General features: G+C 43.2%; 1 protein-coding gene across 1 annotated transcript in view; it reads right to left on the bottom strand.

The window, feature by feature from the left end:
- FAM171A1 (family with sequence similarity 171 member A1) overlaps positions 1-17,880 on the bottom strand; it is an 86,065-nt gene extending 68,185 nt beyond the window's left edge. Inside the window, exon 1 of the mRNA XM_064704213.1 lies at positions 17,482-17,880. Within this exon, the coding sequence (XP_064560283.1) occupies positions 17,482-17,575 (94 nt within the window). The 5' untranslated portion in view covers positions 17,576-17,880. The remainder of the gene's footprint in view (positions 1-17,481) is intronic.
- Positions 17,881-18,757: the final 877 nt, after the last annotated feature.

Genomic DNA, 18,757 nt, shown 5'->3' with positions numbered 1-18,757 from the left:
TGAAAAATTTGCACAGTATTACTAATAACAGTGAAATGCTTGAAAGCATCCTCTGACTCATAATGGTGAAGTCAAGCAGAACTCAGTTTTAAGATGAGGTCAGTGAGATTCAAAAAATGCTTACAAGGTACTTGCTAAAGAGATGAAAATCCAGTCTGTTCCAGTACCATACTCCTACACTTCCAGAGGGTTCATGATTCATATTCAGAACTGCACTCCAGACATTTTTAATCAAACACAGAAGTTAAAATATTGCTGCACTTCATCATCCTTCCCTACAACGTGAGTTGTGGGCACATCTTACACACCACCTGTAATTTCTGCAGCATTACATCCATAGGTGGCAGGGCAGAAGGGCCACTAGGTATGACCCACAAAATAACACCAAGGAATTTCAGCTGGCCCCCACTTCTGTTCTACCTACAAGCACCAACTGCAGCCATGCAGAGCAAGCTACTCACTCTGAGAACAACATGCAGTCATTCTGCACACCAGAAAGGAGAAATGAGACAATTTCCCCTTACTCCCAGCTCACAAATATTTGCTTTCTATGTTCAGCAGGTAACAATTATCCTGCTCCAGGCTGAAAGCAAAGCAGACAAGGTAGACTTATGAGATCAAAGCAGTGGGGGAAAAAAAGTTGAAAAATAAAAAAAATCAGTAATCCAAGAATCAAATACAGGCTATTGCTGGTGCCTATAACAGCTTTCAGAAAGTCAAATAAACACAGATGACTAGCAAGGAAATCTGAAGTTTACATAACACACAAAATCTCAAGACTATTAGCAAAAGTTATTAAGTGTTCCAAAGTCTGCAAATGGCCCTCAAGGAAACAATTCTAAAATAATATTAATAAAAATTAACAAGAAATCACAAATTGCATTTATTCTGGCATAAGACCTGTATATTTCTTGGAATTAAATATCTGTCTTTCTATTAAAAATATCCATGTCTGTTCAAGCTGGGTTCAAAACATGACCAGAAGACATTTACTAGATTAACATCCTTGCTATCATGTTTTAATTACTTAAAGATTCACACAGTAAAAAGTCAGTATTTGGTTCTTAACAGTTGACAATAAAGTCATTTTTTTTTTCATTAAAAAAAAACCCTAACTTTATTCCTTATTCGTAATGTAAACCAAGAAAGAAACTAAGGAGTTAAAGCTGTTTGGCAGCTGTTATTTTAAACTCCTTTGGGTTTTACAATTTGCAGAGCATGTCAGTTCCTCCACATTGGAACTTTTTTTAAAAAAACACCCAAGCAGAGGAATGTCACAGCACCATCATCTGCTGTAAGTACAACAGTCAGAGATATGATACAGCAGAGGACCTCCTCCTCCAAATCTGTCACTTGTAATAAATTATGGTGTAGCCAGGAGCTGGTAGAGACCAGACAGAGAAATCAAAATTAAGAGAATATGTAGAATCAGACATGACCTATATAGAAGTGACAGGTAAGGCTGAAGAGAGCAGTATGATTTCTTAGAGGGAGAAGATATGGATGGACAAGGGACAAGGACAGAGCCAATGACTACTCAGTGAAAAGGAAAAACAAGAGCATAAAACCTTGAGTACTGCTATTAAAAAGTAGCACTTTCAGGCAGTATTCAAGCACACAACACACTGGTTTCTTGTTAAAGGTGCTCAGAAAGTAAAGACCAAATATGGCACTAAAACCCAGCCACAGCAAATTTAGCTCAGAGACAGTGTGCACTGCAAGACCTGCTGGGAAAGTGCCACACAGCAATCAGATACTGTATTTGACCAGAATACCTAGAATAAGTAAGAAAAAGAAACACAGGTGAGAAAAATAAATGCTCATGTTTATAATTCTTCAAACAAATGCTCTTTTCCCCATAAGCTCATCTTTTCCACACCTATTGAGAAAAGCTATTCCATCACACAAACGTTCTGTCACTACACCAAGTCCCAATATCTGGGCAATACAAACCCTCTCTCAAAGAGAGATCCAGTGAGAAGTGAATAAAAAAGTTAGCATTTAAAGACAGATAAAATGGTACCCCATAATTTCATAACCTTGCACCAAGTTGACTTCCTCTATTAGTATCCACTTCCATTAAGTCCAATCTATCAACATGGACTAGTAAACAGCAAACTACCCTCCAGCTCATACTCAGCACTGCAGGACAGCGACTCTGAAGCACTCCTGAGCACGCCAGCCTTTGGCAAATAAAGGGGGACACCTTCTTCACTCACCAGCTTAGAACAAGCAGCCCGAGCCAGTAAGACACCAGTAAGTACCTTTCATGTTTTCTCTTGTGTTTACCTCTTTCAACTATTTGCATTTTCACATGAACTTGTTTCCTGTTTCCACATTACTTGTTTGTTGCACAGCTTACAGTGTTAGAAGGGGTCACAAAGGAGAACTTCCAGTATTTAGCTCCCTGGCAATGGAAAACATTAAAGCCACAACACCTTGACAGACTACAGCCCAGCAGAACCCCAGTCACGAGCTGGGGCCCTCATGCACTACAGCTATCTACAGATATCTAACAGCCAAGCAAGAAGTTACAACAGTGGTAAGCAGGGAAAGCCCAGCATCTCCAAGTACTGAGAGCAAAACAAAGAGACATCTGTTCCAAGCTCACACAGCAAGGCAAAAACAACTGCACAGCAGCCACCATTCTTCTGAACAGGAGCCAGTAAGATGAATGTTTCTTCATTTTCCCCAATGAGTTCACAAAATGTTCATAAGAATCATCCTTTTATTTGATTTATTGCACAGATCCATACAATCTGGATGCTCTTCCCAAAAAGCAGCAGCAGTGGGGTGTGGATGAGGGTGAAGAACAGGAACACAGCCTGCTCACTGCTCTACATTCAGCCATAGCAGCCCACACTGAAGAAGGTGCAGTTCAGGATCCTCAGCTGACAGAAAGCCACCACAACAGATCACCTAAGTCTGGATGCAACATGTCAAGAACACTGAGGACTGGCCAACACCACAGCAGTTGGCAGCCATCAGGTACTTTCATGGGTGTCAGGATAACCAAGCTTCCCTCAAGTATGAACAACAAAGAAACACAGTGCTCAATACAACCTCATCTCTGCACATCCCTCTGTGGTACTGAAGGTCAGCAAAATGCCTCATTCCATCTAAACACTGAGCATCTCTCAAAATGAGCATCAGGAAGTACTGAGCAACCAAATCCTTCTCAATCTCTTCTGATGAGGATTAAGAATCTGGGAAAGGAACCAGACACATGGATTAGAGTCCTTCAGAAGCTAAAATGCAGTTGTATTTCAAGCAACTGGAACAACAAGTTGAAACACTGCCAAGTTGTCAGGGACTTACAGTTACCAGAAGGAACATAACTAAGTCCTTTATGAAATGTAGATGTGACATTTAGGGACATGGTTTAGTGATGGACTGTTGTACTACGTTATCTTAAAGGTCTTTTCTAACTGCTTCTACAATTCTTCAAGTAAACACCCAGGTAAGAGAACTCCTGCAACGAACAGCAACAGTTTCCTGTAGGAAACACAGGTCAGAGGCAAGTTCAAGTGAACCTGACAATGCATAAAATGTCTCCACAACCGACACAAGGATGTGTCTGGACAGCCTCCAGAAAAAAAGAATCAGGAAATAACTAAGCAACTCTTAGCAAAACTCCCTGATGAACTATTCATCTCCTTCATACTTTGGCCTGAGCATGCTCCTTGCTCCAAGACAACACAGCAGCACACTGAGGATGACACATGTTCACCTCCTCTGAAAGTCAAGGTCATCATGACTATGTGAAGAAATTACTGGCCACTCCCCAAGGTGATTATCTACACCAGAACTGCTGGCAATTGAAGTCCTGCTGTCAAAAATTACAAGAAGATTCACCTACCAGACATATTCTAAAGGAATGGCTCAGAGTGCTTACAGACCATAAAAAAATAAATCACTGCACAAGACACATCATATTATCTAAACATGTATGATTTTATTTGTGGTTTTATGTTCCTGATCAAGAAAAATGACAGCATATCAGTTACAAACAAGTATATAGGAACAGTTAGAACCCCAGAATCTACTAGGACTACCAAAGAGAAAAATCTGTACTGATTTTCAGTAATGTCATTTACAGAGTAAGAGATCTGATTCAGCATCTGGTCAATATTTAGGGTATCTTAACCACTCTACTGATCTTAATACAGATAAAAATATAAACAGTAGGTCAGTTCTCCATTTTAATGCTAAGTGCATTTGTGTGTCTAGAAATGATTATTTTTAATAGTATCAAAGGCACTATCACAAGCTAAAGGTTGAATTGTCTTGAGCTACTGGAATGAGAGAAAAAAAATTGAAGTGCTATAGTTTTACATAAAAGATATAAAGGTCTAACAGTAAAATTCAGTTTTTCTGATAAAGTTGGAAATTTCTAAGAACCCCCAATAATAGTAGGAGATACCATGAAAACTGCAGGAAAAAAAAAAACAACAGCCAGGAGCCAGGAATGTTTAACTAGAGGTCTCAGATTGTTTAAAAATCTCAAACAAGGGAGTACACATACTCATACACTCAATTAGTTCACATGCTTTCTGTCTGCTAGCAAGGGTTTGCTGCAAATCTACCTGCCATGAACAAGAAGGAACAAACACATCTGTAAGCATTTGCAAGCCAAAACTGCTTTGAAGAAAGCCAGTGAGTAGAAAAGATGACACAACTTCTGGTGTTATTGAAATATCCACAGCAATCCAAGGACAAAATTGAAGCTAAGCATCCTGGAGAACACATTAATTTCACAGAATAATGACCATTCACAAAGGACAATCTCTGTAAGTTGTTCAAAGTACAGAGTATCATGCCATGAACACATAACTGAAAATGGTGGAAAATGCATTACAGTTTTACTGCTGTGAGGTAAGCTTTGATTCATACCATATGGCCCTACAAGACAAGCATATGTGCACATCTGCACATGTGTGCGTGAACGCCGAGGTCTCCAACCAACTGCAGCCCAGTCTCTCAGCACAAGTAAGAGGACAGGATTCCAACAAACAAATACAGAGTTTTTCAAGAGTCACTCAAAAAAACTAATCCTACTGACTCACAGTTTTTGTCTCATAAACCTGGTAAATAATACAAACAGACAAATGAAGGTGTGAAGATAATAAGTATTGCTATAATACTTAGTTATTATGCTCGTATTTGTTTTACTCTTTACAAGGCTCAAAAACCCCCCAAACAAAACCAATTACACTAATATGTGAATAAGTCATGACAAGGAAAGAGATCAATGGACTTACAATTAAGTTCTTTCCTTTTTCCTCTATTCTTTTTAAGGTGGTATAAAAGACATAGTTTTTTATTTTGCCCTCAGGTGAGGCCCCCCTGTGAGGTCCTCTGAATTCAGAGTTACTTCACAAAAATCACAAGTCATCAGTTTGGGTCTAAAGTAGCAAAAATATTAAACTTTATATTATACTGTAAGCATGGAGAAGACTGAAGAATGCAACTGGTTATCAGCAAAATTCCTGAAATCAACATTTCTTAGTGTTGTCTCACTCTGAACTAAAATAATTGCGTTCTATGGTATTTTCTGTGTTGTAACTACAGACAAGTACTGACTTTTTAAAAGCACCTTGAATTTGAGGTGTTTTATCCTCCTGCTGCTTCTGCTGCTTCAGAGCATGAAATGAGATTCTGATGTTATCTGCAATGTCAAGTTTTGTGAGTATGTTTGAAATACACATTTGTTTACAAAACTATGTTTTAAAATGTAGGTTATCTTCTGTCAAAATGAAATAAAGTTAAAAATTAAGCTCAACTCAGAAGGAAAGGGAAGGTGAAGCAAAATGCAAGAAAAAAAGGAAGCAGGATCTTAGTAATTGTAGCTGGAATTCAAACTTCATTTCCTATTTAGGAATTTTCATGCCTTCTATCACCTTTATGCTTTTTATTTTGCCCAATTTTTAAAAATCTTCTTCGTTTCTTTACATACACATATTCAGAAAAAAAGCTTGCCATTCATTCTGGGGACAAGCTGCTGTGTACATAAAAAAACCCCTCAGAATTAAGCATCAGTATAACAGGTGGGGGCTCTCTGCCTTCCCAGAAGGCTGAAAACAAGCCCAGACTGCTGACACGCCACCGTGCTGCCCACTGCCAGGCAACTTCTGCCTTCACCCTTTACACTCATGCAAGTGTGACAAGGAAAAGCATGGAACTGCAAGAAGAGGAGGAATACATCTGAACATTATTTCAGAACGGTTCAAGCAGAAGCTTCATTACTAAGTATCACTTAATTCATTTAAAGTCCCCTAACCACTGAAGTAAAAATGGCATGAATTAAGAACAAACTCTTGTGTGAGCTTGATTTACTTCCCAGCCCTGATCTAGACACTGTATTGTCATGGTCACTGCACTTTCTCTTCACTCCTGACCTTATTTTATGCACAACAGACATACCCTCCTCATCCTGTGACTACAGAACAAGCAACAAGCCTTTCTTTTCCAAGGATGATACATAATTTTATTAATTTGAACTTTTATTACTTTTATTATACACTCAAGAAGCTGTAAGAATATCTTAAAAGATTAAACTCAGCAAGAGAAAGTGCTGTTCTTTTTGGCAAACATACCCATTGCCTTCAAAGCCTTTGGGCTGTTCAAAGCTCTTCTGAATTTCAACATTTGGAGTAATGAAGGCTGCATTTTACTATCTGCACAAAGACACACCAGAATGTAAGCAATGATCTGCAACCCAATAATGTCAGATACCATTTGTTTATAGCCAGCCCCATGATGCACCAAGGCTCTGTCAGGATGGACTGTTTGAGAATATTCTTACTAGCTGTTAACCTGTACAGCATTAAACAGAATGGCATGAAGTTACAGTGAGGCCATGGGATTTTCTGCCCCATGTCAGCATCATGGTAAGGAAACAGTGCCATGCATTTACTTTTCCTCCCATCCAATATATTCCTCCTTGGAAATGCTAATATCACCACAGGCACACAGAGTACATGAGAGCTTGGCCAGAAGAATTTGAGCTTTAATATTTTCCCCCATGCAATCAGGCTAGGGGTAAGGGAAGATGACATTTTATTACCCCAAGCAGCTAACTGATGCAAGACTTGCTCCTCAAATGCATCACATATTAAAAAGCATCTTTGTTTATGTGCAATCATCTATGGTAAGCAAAGATTCTCTACCACTCTGAAGGAACTTTCAGTCCTTCACTTATTAACGAGTTATATCTTGAGAGCTTATACGCTTTTTTTTTTTTAACCACTTTAAAGTACACTTTAAAGCATGCATTAACTTGCACATGGGAATAACCATTACCTTTCTAGGAGTCCACCACAAAAACTCCTCTACTCTGTTTGCCTAGCCCCTCACCCATCAAAACTCAAGGCCATTTTTCTGTGCACAGAAAGTCTTGAGACATGACACTACCCTGACCCGCTTTCTAATGACAACATCTGCTGAGAGGGCTCACTCAGCTCTTTATGCAGCAATAGTAAACCATGCTTTAAAAAACCTCAAACAAATGAAACAACCCCTCCAAGATTCACTGAGAGATTACATACAGGTAAAATTACTAATTAAAACAACATCTTCACCAAGACTCTGAACATAGCTAAAGAATGGCAAGTAGTTTTTGCTGAGGTAAACCTTCATAGAGCACGTATGTATTTATATCTGACCTTAAGAAGGATGGCCTTATCAAATGTCTGCAAAAACTAATGGTTTTCAACAAGAACTTTAGTATGGCAGATTCTCTTCCTTCAACAACTGATTTTTAAAGTACTTTCACTAATTTAATATTCTAAAGACCACTGCAGTTATAGCTTACAGCAATAAGCAAACTTGAAATTCATCCCATTTTAATTCTAATGATTCAGGCTGCTTGAAGCAACTGTATATTTAATTTTCATGTAACATGCTAACAACAATATTTACATTGACTAAGTTTAATGACACAGTTCTCTCTAAAAAGTTTTAACTAGCAGTATACTAAACAATGAAATAAAAATTCCTTTGTTCTTACAGGACAGTTAACTTTTGAAGAAAATGAGTGTCTTCAAATTAAGATCTTTAAGGTAGGGAAAATGTAACAATACCCACACACAGGTTCACCACAAAACAGCGAAAATACAGCTCTCCTTTCAAACAGGTATTCCTGGGTCCTGTAAATCATACATCATGAACCTAGAGACTGGCCCAAGCTTAAGCTACTTGCCAGGGTTTCAAATGCTGAAATAAGATGTGAATACTGCAAGAATATTCTGGGTAATAGCAATAAGGATAAAAGAGCAAGAATATCATTGTGCTTCACTGTGTCTGTCAATGTTATTATCCCAACTAGCCTTTTTAACTGCTGTAATATTTGTCCAGGTCAGCATACTACACAGCAGGTTTCAAAACTTGTGGGGACCACAATGCAGAGAGAAGTGAAAAAAGCTCCCACTTGAGCTGCTGGATCCCATTGTGCAAACAGAACGCAGAGCCCAGACAAGTTTATCCCCTCCTGCCCGGAGGTGTTCCTGCCCTTGTCCACCTCACCCCCAGCAGACCATCAGTCCTGTCTCCAGAGCTCCTGGATACATTTATTTCCCTAGCAAAGCTTGCTCAATTCAAACAGAAAGAAGAAAAGGCCATGAACACTCCCTAGCACACTTTCCTGCCTGTCATCAGCAAAAACAAACCAAGCCTTTCAAGATACCAGAGGGGCCAACACAGGGACAGGAGGAGGAAGGGTAGGAGAAAGAGTTAAAAGTTCTTATCTCTCAGCTGACACTCTAGTCTTGGAGACATCAATGCAAAAGTCAGTAGCAAAGGAAAGTAAAGCAATCAGCTGAAGGAAGGTGGGAATCACTCTGGCTGGCAGACAGATCAGAGAGGAGTGACCAGACACTACCAGGCATCATGCACCAAACATGAAAAATCTGTGCTGACAACTTGCTAGCAAAACTTACTCTACCAGAAGACTCTGGTAAGTGCCAGAACTGCCCCCACGTTTCTTTAGCAATCAAATGAACTAAAATGTATCATTTCCTCTTAAGCCATTTAAAACATCCAGAGAAAAGATGACTCAGGTACCAACTCACCTGTTGCCCTACAACTGGGAGAGCACTTGAGTCGTCACAGTACATGTCACAGGACACTTGAGCTGAAACTGTGGATGGAAGTCTGTTTAAACTTCTGTGCAAGGCACAAACTGCAAATCTTGGGCAGGGACAAAAACCTGTTCTGACAAGAGACAGTTCCAACTGAAAGTGCCTCAAATCATCTGCCAGCATCCAGGTCCAGGTCTGCCAGTATTAACTGTATAATGCAGGTTTTTTCCCCACTGTAAGCAAATTGGTTTTTCAAAAAATTCTTTATGCTTTTACTTTGAGCAACGGGGTGGTATCATAAATCCAGATAAGAGCAGTTTCCTTTAAGTAGTAACTTTTAAAACAGTTAACTTTCTAAGTGCTGTGTCTTACATCTAATGCTTTAGCTCTACAAAAAAGGGTAATCCTGCATCAAGTGGCACTGCTGCCATGAAGTCCTTGTTTTCCCTTACCAGCTCCTCCCAGCCCTTTCTGCTGCACCAGCAAGAGCATTTCTGTAATTTCTGATGAATCCAGTCAGGGAAATGATCCAGGTGAAGACTGAGCTGCTGCATACAGGAGTTTTCAGTTGGATAACTTCCTTGATCTGGTTTACCACATTGCTACACAAATGCCAGTGTGAGAAAACAAAGATGAGAGTAACGATGCAATTTAATTCAGAATAAATCAACCCCTGGGAATACAAAGCTAATTAAAACATGGCAAAAACATATAGGCAAGTCCAAACAACTCTACAAGCCTCCTTACTTGTTTCTAAACTTTTCTTTTTGTTTATTTACTCTTGGGAGTGAAACACTTAGGTTCATAAACATAACGCTACAAAGACAAATCGTTTAGAAATGTAAATAGACAATAACTTTTGTTTGAGTCTTGAAAAACAACATAACCCAGCCAGGTAATCCAAGAGTGTGTTCCCTCACATAGCTTATTACACTGTATATATTCAATAGCTCAAGGCCAAGCCAGAGGGCATCACACAGGGAGACAACAGTGAGGGAGGATTCATCTGACTAAATGGGAATTCAAATAGTGTTGTGTATGTAGGCTGCCATGCTCATCAGGGAAGATTCACACAGTGGATATTCATCAGCCCAAATGTGCTTACTCGAGGTGACAGGAATGATACTTGGCTCCATTAGTTGAGATTAGATCTTCTTGTTTGTAAAAGGACTGTGGGCAACTCACTACAATGGAGACTGCAGACACCCAAGCCAGACGAGATGCCTCCTACCCTGGATGCAAACTGCATATCCCTCATACGAGGAGTACTTGATATGTACAGACTGAGACATGAGCTATTTGGATCACAACTTTTCACAGTATGGTGAAGAGCAAGAGGGCCAGACAGAACTGCTGACACATTAATTTCCTTGCAGCAGCAGTACAAATGCAGCTTTTACCTAAATTTGGTGCTGTTTTCTTAGCAAGTCTCACAAAATCACCTGAGAAATACTTGTTGTTGTGTATATGCCTTTGCTTATAAAGGATGAAAAACACCATGTTTCAATAATGACAATCACAAAGGTGGGATGAGACAAGAGGAAGAACCCAATACCACTATCACTTCTGTTCATCAGAGCAGGAAGAAGGGCTCTGTTTTCTTCAACAAAGCAGGAGTACTTTATCAACTTCTACCTCCTGTTTATCTCAGCATTCATGGACTGTCACGGTGAGCTCCCCTTTACTGATAAACACTATTATTGCATTACACCTACCACAAAGTACAGCAGCTCTCAGCAGTCCTGCAGCTACAACCAACTGGAAGAATTATGCACCACATTGGATTCAGCCTCTTTGTTGTCCCCAAGCTAAAGGATGCTGCTACTTCCTTCCCCTTGGCTTCCGCTCCATGCTCCATTTCCTCTCCGCTAACTCCAGCTGCCACTGTGTCTCCTCAGAGGCCTCAGGGCAGAGGGGCTGAGGGTGGCTCCTACAAGTGACTCCAGCCCCAGCAAGGCTGCAACGTGCTCCTGCCTCCAGCTGAAAGCACCCAGGCCAGCAGCATTTGCTTGGGGCAGTGCCCACGCACAGCGACAGGGAGGCTTCACCTGCCAGCGAGGGTACAGGCAATGAACAAAGACAGGAATTCACTGCTAGGATGCTGCACTGAGTGGCACAGGCAGTGACAGCTCACAGAACTGCAAAAGTAAGAGTAGGAACAATTAAAAGATAGCTTCAGTGTTGGATTACCAGGGACTTTTGTGCCCTGCCTGCATAAACTGCTTGTACTCAAAACATACTTTTATACCCACTGTAGCTCTGTTCAAATATACCCAATTCCCCAAAAGCTAGTGATGATCCCTAAATAACAGGGAGTCAAATTTAGGGATTATACTGTATATAAATGAATTTTTCCTTCAGTTTTTCCTCAGGACCTGTTGCTCTTCAAGCTAGCAAGAGCACCATGGGTATATCTGAATCAAACCATCAGCATTTTACAGAAATGAAAATGCTGCTGTATGTTGGAACATACTCAAAAATACTCCTTTCAAGGGCTCAGACATGCCATTATGTCAACTGTGACTGTCTAACTGATTCTGTCTTACTATTTTAAAGTGGAAGATTCAATGCATTTATAAAAAGGAACAAAAAATTACAGTATGTTCACATTCTTATGGCTCTGTATAAAAAAATACATATATATTTTCCAGTTTCTAATAAAACTGAAAATGGTATTTGTAAAAAGCATGTGCATAATGCTTATTACCCATGCACAGCAAGCCAGATATTACATTAACTGAAAGCTTAATGTAAACCAGCCTTCAGAATAACGTTTCTGGAATTTCTGAAGGGAAAAAAAAAAAAGCACTCAGTTCTATCTGGCACTTCCTAAAACAAAATGTTTTAGTGTACATTATTAACATGTATTATATTAGTATCATTACATTGATTTTTTTTCTAGTAAATATAACCATTTACACAGACTTCTTGCCTCCCCTATTTTCCCTCCCTGGCATGTGTATGGTAAAACCATTGGGACCTGTGAGAGAAGTAGAATACCAGCACCACAGTTCTCTCAGAAGTTGCCTTTCTTTGTATCTAAAGGCAGAACAGATATATACTGGAGCACAGGAGAACTGATCTAACAAAAAATGAAGTTTGCATAAGGTAATGAATGTATAAGCCAACAGAAATACTGAAAGTGCATTGTTCTGATTTCAAGTTGCATGTATTTCTGAGAGATTACTTAGTTTGCCTTTGGCTGACTGGGAGAACACTCCCTGAATTATAAACGTGAGGTTCACAACAGCTGTACTGATCCAATGTACTGGCATTTGAGATGTGGAATAGAAGCTTCACTCCCAACCACACTGCTAGTCAATGGGGAGACTTCAAGCAGGGCTGTTAAGAAATGCTATTTAAGCTCAATCTCCAACCTGTCAGGTACAGCACATTCCTATAATGACATGACCAAAGCATTGCATTTCCTTGACATGCATTTTCTTCTTGGTTTTCTTCCTGGGCCAAGGTTGGCTTTGCCCACAGAAGATAGGAGTAAAAAACTAATCTGAAGTTTGTAATAACAGAAAGTGGAGTGACATCTCTGTGCCTCCATTTACCAAAACCACTGGAGATTTCTGATATTTTTAAAATATTCTAAATGCACAAATCTTCTTCCTCCCCACCACACAAATACATACAGCCAAGCTTCTGTTCACCATTACAATTAAAAATTGTAAAATTGCATTTCATTATTACCAGAAACCATTATTTTAAACCATTCACTTAGCCAAAAGTTGACACAGCTATCAGTAAAAGCTTCATGAACCCAGTTTTAGTCTCATAGAGGAAAAGGCATCAGTATGGTAATAAAAAAAGGCAAAAAATAAGGAGAGGGAGAAACACACAGCAATTAACACTATCTCAAGACACAAGTGGGCAAAAAAGACACAAGACACAAGTGGGCCTGCAGGGAAAGCCAGCATATGAATTTGTCACTTCACAAGTGCATGCACCCATTATTAAAGGTACCTTGAATCACTTAGTGCAAGGTATTGTAAGACAAAAGGGTGAGCACAAATGCTCAGGAGAAAAAGACTGCAGTTTTAAACCCTCAGATCACCTAGGTAACTTGTTCATCTGACTGAGGGAAATCAGTTACTAGGCATTTGCAGGCATTAGTTGTTCACGACAAACATGAAAAAAACCCAACCAGAACCCAGTACTTATCTGGACCTGATAACTGATAAAATTATAAAATAATTTTGCTAAAATCAATCACCTCATCTTCATTAACATTTTACAACACTGTCAAGTACTGAGTAAGCAATTGGCTCCTCCACTAAAATAAAGCAACATCTTTTTTACTGCTTTAGAGCAATTTAGCTTCTACTCTGAGGAGTCCATTTGGGTCTCAGTGAAATAAACCTTTGGATCTGATGGTCATTAGTAATTTGCAGCTGAATAAAAAGAGACAGTATGGCAGTGCAAGAGGAAAGAGAGGAAGAGTATAAAACTATTTCTGCATCATCTAAACTTAAGCATCATTGTTAAAACTGCAAGCATGGGATAACAGTTTAAAAATAAACAAAAAAAATCCAGCCCAGAACCAGAGGATCTTCTCAGAGCTGTGCTGTCCAGAAAAGCAGACTTTGCAGAATATCCAGCTGAAAGGACTGTGAAGTTATCTTCCATGAAATAACAGAATGGCAGCTTGCAGGAAGGCAATTCCAAACAGCAGCACTCAAACATCAACCCTCCTGTCCTCCACACATACAGAGGGAAAAAAACACTGCAGATTCTGACTAAGCAGCAATATCTGAATTTTTATTCACCATCATACCGGAAAATAATTATCTACCTAATCTCATTCTGGGATTGTGAAGATGAGATATCCTAAGCATATTCATCTACTGGTAGGCTAGTATTTAAATTGGGTACTATTTACTACTCAAATGTTATTTCATTATTAATAACTTCTTAATTTTGAAAAACTAATAAAATAGGAAGAACAACTTCCAAGAAATATGAGTTAAAACTAATACACACTGCAGTAGAAAAATATAATGCCAGAATTCTGCACTAAAACAGAATTCTCTAAAATCTCTAGGATTTCTCTAAAAAGACCTCCCTAGCAGCTACAAATAAATTATCCTCATCTTCTACTGAGAAGCAAAGTTTCCAGGCAATAAAGAAATTTAATCCCTTCCCAAATTACACTGATTATGCTTACATTCTCCCTGGTTTAATGTTACATCTCCATATAACTCTTAAATTCCTATTTGCCAGAGGTCTGTTATTAGCTTTGATACAGGACCTATCCATGTGAAAAAGCATGCACCATATATTTTGTGTATTCACCAAACAAATCACCACTGCCAATAGGAATTCAGCTTAAGAGTTAGTTCAGGGTCTTATTTGTTTGTTTTAATATTTACACACATTCATTTCAGCACTAAAAGAAACTGAAGTTCAGGAATACCTGTTAGAACAATTAAAAAATTCAAACAAAACCAAAACCAAACAAAAACTCCACAAAACCATAACTTAGTCCTCATCTGAAATACCTGTCAGGTTTTACATACTTGAGAGAAGTTACAGAGGTAAAGGTTCTAAAGGGTACCTGCATGGACATCTAACACCCTCACTGCTGGGGTTCCAAGCACCAACACAAACAAAAGCAAACCCATCTGTGAGAATTTTACCTTATCAGAGCAAGTACATTACTGAGACTTAGAGGGTACTCTGTGACCTTCAGAGGCCACAAGAAATCTGCATAAAAAAGTCATTCAATTTTCTAAATACAGTGCTAAGTGCAGAGCTTAATAACCAATACTTCCATATTCACAAATTACGTAATCAGTCTGGCTGAGGAGAATTTGAAGCTGGGACTGTCTGAACATATGTCTGAGACCAATAAAGGAGAGAAATGCTTGATGCAAAGCATCCCTCCTCATCCTTTCCTAATCAGAACATTGACTACAAATCCCACCTTCAAAAAGCTCCAAATCCAAGACCTATTTATTTGGATTGTTAATGCAGATGTGGAACATCTTAACCAAGTCTCATTTGATCTGTCCCACCATGTGGAGGGCTCTGCACCCTAGTCTCATGTAACCTGTCCAACAAAAAATACTGCGGCTGAAGCAATTACTCCCTAATGGCATGCTCTGGCTTTCTAACCTCTACCTTTATTTTAATCCTTTGGTTTTTAACTAGTCCGTTCAGCCACAAAGGAAAAGACAGTCATGTGCAAACATCCCTGAACTTCAGCAATGGCCCTTCACTTGTACCTACAACTGAGACCATGGTACTAGAAGGGCAAGAGGGAAAACCAGCTAGTTTAGGTTTTACAACAATTTAGCACTTACTGTGCTGTGTGTATACAAACTGGGAATGTACCTCGTACTAAAACTCTTTTCCACAGAACATCATCACACCTGATGTTCACAAAGTTATTCAAGGTTACAAGCTGGCATCACATAAACCTTCAAAAAAAGATTCACAGTAAGGAGGTGGTATTAGGATGCAGAATACACTTTGATATCAGATCAGCTCTACAAATCCCCTAGTACCAATGTACATGTCCAGAGAATAAAGACTGGGCTTCTACTTAGGCTTTGGAAAGTGATATTATGAAAAACTCAGATGTTCTTACATGGAAGACAAAATTAGACATTTCTATTTCGATAAAGATATTCTCAACTCACTGACATAGCTGTTATTACTCAAATAATCAGTCATCAGTCTTGATGTAGATGTAGCAGCTACAGACAAGCCTTTCTATGCCATCTGAATTGAGCTCAACAATAGAAGACAAGATCAGTCAGACAGCTGAAAGGCACTAATTCTGCCAATACCTCACCACTTTGATTACATTAAGGAGATTTTCCATATGACACAAAAATTATAGTTAATTTTGATATTACCTTGGTATCTGATGTGCTAGCTTCATGGGCCACACACCGCTCTGGTTTTCTGGCATGCTCATCAATAAATTCAGTACATCCCAAGTTCAGTGGCCTTTGAGTTTTAGTTAGTGGTTCTTATTCCAGAACAGCTATTTTTGTTTGTCCTTTAAAAAAGGCAGAAACTGGTATTGCATTTGACGTCAGATTGCCTGGCGTGGTGGGTTTTCCTACAAGACACCTTTGCCTTTTGACTACTCTGTGTGCGAACATACGCCCACCCAGATTCTACTTAGGGTACCTAAATCCAACCACGAATGAAGGAAATCAAAAAGGTTACTTTCAATGTTTTATTTCTTGGAGCAAGCATTGCTTACTGATTGTTACAACCTGTGCGAGATAAGGAAAGCTCTGAGGAAAGAGGACATAAGCACACCCTTCACACGGTGCACATCCACCCCAGTGCAGCGGGAAGGATGCTGCCAGCCCGCTGCCATAAAGGCTCAGCCGGTACATGATCGCTTGTCCCAGATGACACATTCCCCCATTTGACAATACATACCACAAGGCCAACGCTGACTACGGGGAGGATGCATTTCCTTCTTAACACGCCTTGTACCCCTATGTACTCAAGTTTTCTGCATCCTGACATGCCCGTGGTCCCGGCAGGCGCGATGCCGCCGCTGGATCCCTATTGGAGCCCGACGGAGGGGCTGCCCTCCTGTCACCAAGGCCAAGGGCGAGGAGGGCACGGTGGTGTTTCCCCCCTCGCCGAGATCCCACAGGGGGAGGGCTGGAGGGCAGGTGCACCTGGCCGGCCCAGGGGCTGCCACACCACGGCACAGGTGAAGATCAGACTTGTGCAGCCCAGGGCAGGACTCGCAGCCCGGCACAGGAGCATCAGGAGCTGCTCCCGGTGCCCCCGGGCGCTCGGGCACTGGCTCGCTGCGGCTTCTGCGCCCACCGGACGAAGACGGGGGAGACCCTGCCCGGCCGGGGAGCGTCTCTGCCCGGCTGCCCAGGGGCAGCGGTGACAGACCCCGCCCGGCCGGCGGGAGCCACCGCGCCGAACAAAAGGCCCGGCGGAGGCCCGGAAACGTCCCGGGGCCGCGGCCGAGCCGCGCCGTCAGCCCGGGGGGCGAACCCCAGCCCGGCCGCCCCGCACGGCCTGCGGCCGCCGGTGCCCCCCACCCGCCTCTCGCCGCCGCGTCAGGCCCTGCAGCGGGCACGGCGAGGAGACGAGAACCCGGGGGAAAAGGACGCAATGCAACAGCTCCGGCGGCGCCGAGGGACGGAGGGAGGAACGGAGGGGGCAGCACAATGAGGCCAGCGCAGCCCCTGCCCCTGCCAGTAACAAAAGCTCCCCAGCCGCGGGGCTGTCTCCGCTTCTCCGGGCTGCGGGGTCTGCGGCGGCCGGCGGAAGCCAGGAGAGGTCTCACATCACCGACCCGCTTCCCCGCCGTACCCTCGGTCCGGCCCCCCGCACAATGCAGCCCCCGCCGCCCCGGGGATCGCCGCACAAAGCGGGCCAGTCCCGCCGCCCATCCCGCACCGACCTTGAGCCGCCTCGGGCGCCCCTAAGGTTTTGGTCACCGCCTTCCACACGTTGCAGCCCAGCAGGCAGAGGAGAAGCGCCGCCGACCTGCTCATTTCCACCCGCCGCCGCCAGCCGCCGCCAGGGAGAGAATCGCCGCCGGAGCCGCTGCCCGGAGGAGGAGGAGAAAGAGCCGCATCAGGGGCTGGCCCGCTCCGCGCCTCCCTCCATGTTGCCGTGCGCTGCCCCTCCTGCTTTCTCCGCCTGCTGCATTGTCGTCCCGCCGCTGCGCCCCGGCTCCGCGTCCCGCGCTGTCCCCCCAGGCGGGCGGCGCAGGCGAGCGGGAAGGAAGGGGAGGTGGAAGAGCTCCGCGGCCCCACTGCCTGTCCGCTCGGGTTTATTCCTTAATTCCGCTCCCGTTTATCCATCCCCCCGCTCTCCCCGCGGGAGCGGCGCGGGCTCTCCGCCCGCCCCTTAACCCTTGGCGGCACCCCCTGCCCTGCCCGCGCCCGGCGGCGCAGCGCCCCCTGCCGCCCGCGCCCTGCCCTGCCCCGCCGCGGGGCTCCTCGCAGCGCCGGTGCCGCCCCCGGCCCGCCCGGGGCGGCCGCGCGTCCCCCGGGGCAGTCGGGCCGGGCCGCGCCCGCCGCAGCCGCGCTCACCTGCCGCGCTCACCTGCCGCGGGGGACCGAGTCCCGCCCGGCCGCGCCCGCCGCCCGCTCTCCCTCCCTGAACGGCTGCAAAATGGCCTCCCCAGCCGCGCCGGCCCCGCTCGCCTCCCACCACAGCCAGCGGGAGGGATGAGGGGGAAGGCGGGTGTCCTGACCTGCTCTCCGCACGGCTGGGACGTGGCGGGTCGCAGGGTCCCCGCTGCCACGCGTGACCTCCGGCCGGGCCCCTGCTGCTGCTGGAGTATTTAAAGCGAATTTCAAATCCAAAACGAACCAACCCATCACAAAGCAACAGCAAATGCACCCATCTACTGGTTTTAACACAAAGTAGTTTTTTAAAATGCTATAGCAAACTGCACAGGAACGGTGAACTCTGGGTTGGAAATCGTGGCATTGAGGGCTGAGACCGGACACGGTGCCTCCCGTCCTTCCCCGTGCGGAGAATGGCAGGGGTAGCGCTGGGGACATCCTGCCGGGGGCAGGGAACTCTCCCTGGGGGCTTTCTCACTGGGGTGGTTTGCATCTGCCCTAAGAGCATCTCTCGCCTTGCTTTCCTTCAGGCCAGCAGAGGCAGAACACAAGGGCACAGCAGTCACTCCTCCCTTCCCGGTCTCTGCTGAGCATTACGCG

Source organism: Zonotrichia leucophrys, chromosome 2, assembly GCF_028769735.1.
Source record: "Zonotrichia leucophrys gambelii isolate GWCS_2022_RI chromosome 2, RI_Zleu_2.0, whole genome shotgun sequence".
NCBI classification, from domain to species: domain Eukaryota; kingdom Metazoa; phylum Chordata; class Aves; order Passeriformes; family Passerellidae; genus Zonotrichia; species Zonotrichia leucophrys.
Note: the sequence above shows the minus strand (reverse complement) of the source record. Positions and strands in the feature narration are given on the sequence as shown.